The sequence below is a fragment of the Bison bison genome, unplaced genomic scaffold (assembly GCF_000754665.1).
Source record: "Bison bison bison isolate TAMUID 2011002044 unplaced genomic scaffold, Bison_UMD1.0 scf7180017864236, whole genome shotgun sequence".
Classification (NCBI taxonomy): Eukaryota; Metazoa; Chordata; class Mammalia; order Artiodactyla; family Bovidae; genus Bison; species Bison bison.
The window spans coordinates 519,301-523,764 of record NW_011494808.1 but is presented as its reverse complement, the minus strand read 5'-3'; the positions used below and the strand labels follow the sequence as shown (position 1 = coordinate 523,764).

General features: G+C 38.0%; 1 protein-coding gene across 1 annotated transcript in view; it reads right to left on the bottom strand.

The window, feature by feature from the left end:
- ADAM18 (ADAM metallopeptidase domain 18) overlaps positions 1 to 4,464 on the bottom strand; it is a 108,635-nt gene that overhangs the window by 43,719 nt on the left and 60,452 nt on the right. Inside the window, exon 14 of the mRNA XM_010846438.1 lies at positions 3,277 to 3,475. Coding sequence (XP_010844740.1) covers positions 3,277 to 3,475 — 199 coding nt within the window. The remainder of the gene's footprint in view (positions 1 to 3,276; positions 3,476 to 4,464) is intronic.

The following is a 4,464-nucleotide window of genomic DNA, read 5'->3' as shown; positions in this document are numbered from 1 at the left end:
GAGAGGGTGTGGAGAAAATGGAACCCTCTTACAGTGTTGGTGGGAATGCAAACTAGTACAGTCACTATGGAGAACAGTGTGGAGATTCCTTAAAAAACTGGAAATAGAACTGCCTTATGATCCAGCAATCCCACTGCTGGACATACACACTGAGGAAACCAGAAGGGAAAGAGACACGTGTACCCCAATGTTCATCACAGCACTGTTTATAATAGCCAGGACATGGAAGCAACCTAGATGTCCATCAGCAGATGAATGGATAAGAAAGCTGTGGTACATATACCTAATGGAGTATTACTCAACCATTAACAAGAATACATTTGAATCAGTTCTAATGAGGTGGATGAAACTGGAGCCTATTACACAGAGTGAAGTAAGCCAGAAAGAAAAACACCAATACAGTATACTAACGCACATATATGGAATTTAGAAAGATGGTAACAATAACCCTGTATCCAAGACAGCAAAAGAGACACTGATGTATAGAACAGTCTTTTGGACTCTGTGGGAGAGGGAGACAGTGGGATGATTTGGGAGAATGGCACTGAAACATGTATAATATCATGTATGAAATGAGTTGCCAGTCCAGGTTTGATGCACGATACTGGATGCTTGGGGCTGGTGCACTGGGACGACCCAGAGGGATGGTATGGGGAGGGAGGAGGGAGGAGGGTTCAGGATGGGGATCACTGTACACCTGTGGCGTATTCATTTTGATATATGGCAAAACCAATACAATATTGTAAAGTTAAAAAATAAAAAACAAAAAACAAAAGTTACTGTGGCAAAGACAGATAATGTTTTCAAATGCAAATGAGCATTGTAAAAATAACAACAAAGAACCACGTAAAAAGCAACATCTTGAAAACATAGCATAGAGAAAATAGCACTGATCTGTGATTCATGAGAGATTAAAGCTCTGTAGCTCTGGAATTTTGGTTGTCACCTAACCTGAAACTTGTTACTAAAGATGAGTTTCAAATAATTAGGAAGATAAAAAAAAACTTAGAGGAAATTAAAAAAATAATAATTAGGAAGACAACATGAAACAAGTACTGTGTAATTTGGTACAAACTATAAACCTTGTGTTACAGCTGGACAAATAACTGAAATTTGGTGTTCTGCTATCTTTACTCAATTAGCAAATGATTTTATTTGAATGTCACTGAGTAATTTTGATCTATTCTAAATTTAATTTACTTCTCTACAAATATAAAATTATATTGAGGTATTATGAATAATCACTGTCTGAAAAGGAGGGATATATGTATTAGTCATGTGAATTATTCTCAAAAATTGTTTAAAAAGTGAAGTATAAAAACAAATTTTAATCATTTGCCTGAGACAACTGTTATCCTATCAGTTCTTCAGTGAGGAAATATGATTCTATACTTTCAGAATGAAGTTCATTCTGAACTTTTTAAGTTTCAGGCCACTAAAATTAGGTTATGAATGGTAAAGTAAGAGAACGTTCAGTAAAATTATGGAATCTACTAACTTGCCATTCCAATCTCTATATACATAAACTTGGCTCTTAATTTGAGCTGTAAATATGGATCTTTTTGATGAGGAAGTTAAGATCCAAACCAAAAACCAAACCATAAGAAAAGGAATGCACAATACTATCCTGAAAGTCTGAAACACTCCTACAAAAACTCATCTTCCTTCATTTAAATTTAATCTTTACTGACCTTGTGATTCAGTTCTTCCACTTCTAGAGCTGTGTGATATCTATTATATCTTAGAGAGGGATCCAAATTTAAGATAAATATATAAGACAGGACCCTCCAGCCCCTGCCCAGGTGCTCTGGGACCTGACACCTTCCATCAGTGGGCCCTGACCAGATCCAGGACCCTGCAGGCCCTGTAGTCCACATCAAGGGTACCCTTTGAGCACACAGCTCTGGAGAATGGAAAGCAGCGTGCTGCTGGGTTCCATAAAAGTGTGCTATAAAATGAAATCAATCCATCTAAAGTGTGCTGCGTGCTAAGTCATGTCTGACTCTTTGCAAACCTATAGACTGTAGCCCACCAGGCTCCTCTGTCTGTGGGATTCACCAAGCAAGAATACTGGAATGGGTTGCCACGTCATCCGACCCAGGGATTGAACTTGCGTCTCTTATGTCTCCTGCATTGGCAGGTGGGTTCTTTACCACTAGTGCCACCTGGGAAGCCCCCAACCCACCTAATACATAGAAATGTAAATAGAGAATCAGGCAAAATGAGGCAAAGAAGGAATATGTTCCCCAGAAGAAAAAGGAAACAAAATGGAGATAAGCAATCTACTTATAAAGAGTTCGCGGTAACAATCATATTAATACTAATATTGTGTGTGTTAGTCACTCAGTTGTCCCTGACTCTTTGCCATACCATTTACTGTAGCCCGCCAGGCTCCTCTGTCCATGGGATCATCCAGGCAAGAATACTGGAGTGGGTTGCCATGTTCTACTCCAGGGCACCTTCCTCACCCAGGGATCAAACCTGGGTCTCCTGCATTGCAGGTGGATTCTTTACCATCTGAGCCACCAGAAAAGCCCCAATACTATTAATTTTAATTTAAATTTTTACACTTAACTTTAAGTGTGTGGGGAAGCTGTCAAATCACAGAGGCAGATGATGTTTCTAAAACCCAAAGTTTTAGTTGAAAAATTTTGAGTTTTAGCCTTAGCAACAGATTCGGCCAGTTATTTTACTTGAAATTACAAGCTCACTTCATTCATTTTTGATGTCTTCCAAATATCCAACTCTTAATCAACATCATTTGTCTCAATCATTATTTAAAGTAAAAATGGTGTTCCATGTCAAATGTGGCTTGTTCAGATAACAAATCAACCAGTTTCAGAAGTGTTTTACTGTGTCCTCTGGTATGAAAGTGCTTTAAATATCCACCCCAAGGATCATGCAGGATATTAAGAAGATATGTACATGAATATTCATAGCAGCTATATTTGTGATGACCAAAAGCTGGAAATCAGTCCAGCTATTCTTCATTGGGTGAATAGATAAATAAATCCACTGTAATACATCTGTACAATGACATATTATTTATAGATTTTTTCAACTTATAATGGAGTTGTATCTCAATAAACCATTTTCAGTTGAAAATAACAAAAATGCATTTAATATACCTAACCCAGCCTACATTAAAGGTGCTCAACACTTAAAAAAAAAAAAAGAAGAAGATATGTACCCTGAAATTGAGGCTTAATAAAATTATTAATTTTCACTGCTTCATCAAAGATAAGAAAAAAAGAAATATATAAAAAAGACCAATACCTTTTCCAAATACCTTGGCACACTGGTTGTCAGTAGTTTGGCATCGCCCATTGTAACAATATGCATTCCCCAACCTGCACAACTGGCCATTCATGGCATATGTGTCAGGAACGCAATTGCTGGAAGTCCCATTGCAATACTCGGTAAAATCACACTCTGGATCCACACTCTTTCTACAGGGAGTGCCTGCTACTGATATCTAGGAGGAAAATGAAAATCATGTTCCATGAGTGACTCTTCTTAATTTCTTACTGAAGAGAAAATGAGATGTGCCTGATTACAGCGAGTTCCCTACATATCAACGCATTCTACTCCATTTGGAAATCTTATTTGTTCATAAATCTAACAAAGTTAGCCTAGGCACTTAACTAACACAGTTGGCTGTACAGAACCATACTGTAACAGATTTATTGTCCTTTTCACACAAATAATACATAAAAAACCCAAACAATAAACATTTTAAATCTTATAACATCTTGGACAATGCATTAGTACAGCACAACAGCTGGTATCCAGGGGCTGGCATCAAGAGAACAGGCAAGAATTACTGACTGGAGGAGCGAGACCAGGTGAGAGATGGAGAGTTGAAGGATCATCAGGAATAGGAGATGGAGGGCGATGTTTCAATCATGCTTGATGTTAATAGCATGGGTTCTGGTTCCTTGGGGAAGCAAATGCACATTTGCCATATTTGACAGAGGTTCATAGGTAGGGAACTTACCATGTTGATACTAGAGAGGATTAGAGAGCCCTACTGCTGAGTTCTCTGAAGGAAAAGGCAGGCAGAGTATTGATGATGAAGCCTGAGGAAAAGTAACTGTCTCAAAGGCTAAAAGGATCCTCCACCAGAGTTTTGTGTTTTACATCAAAAGACCACCAGACTAACCAGCATTTGGATGGAGACAGATGAAACAGATGAAGCGTACTTGCTCCTCAAAATTGGAGAAACATTGCCTCTACCATTTTCTTCTTGGAGATACCCAGGAGACAAACTCCCTGGTTTCATATACGCCACTATATTTAAAATAGATAACCAACAAAGACCTACTGTATAGCACAGGGAACTCTCCTCAATATTCTGTAATAACCTAAATGGGAAAAGAATTATGTGTATATAATTTGTATAACTGAATCCCTTAGCTGTACACCCAAAACCAGTACAACATCGTAAATCAACTATAGTCCAGT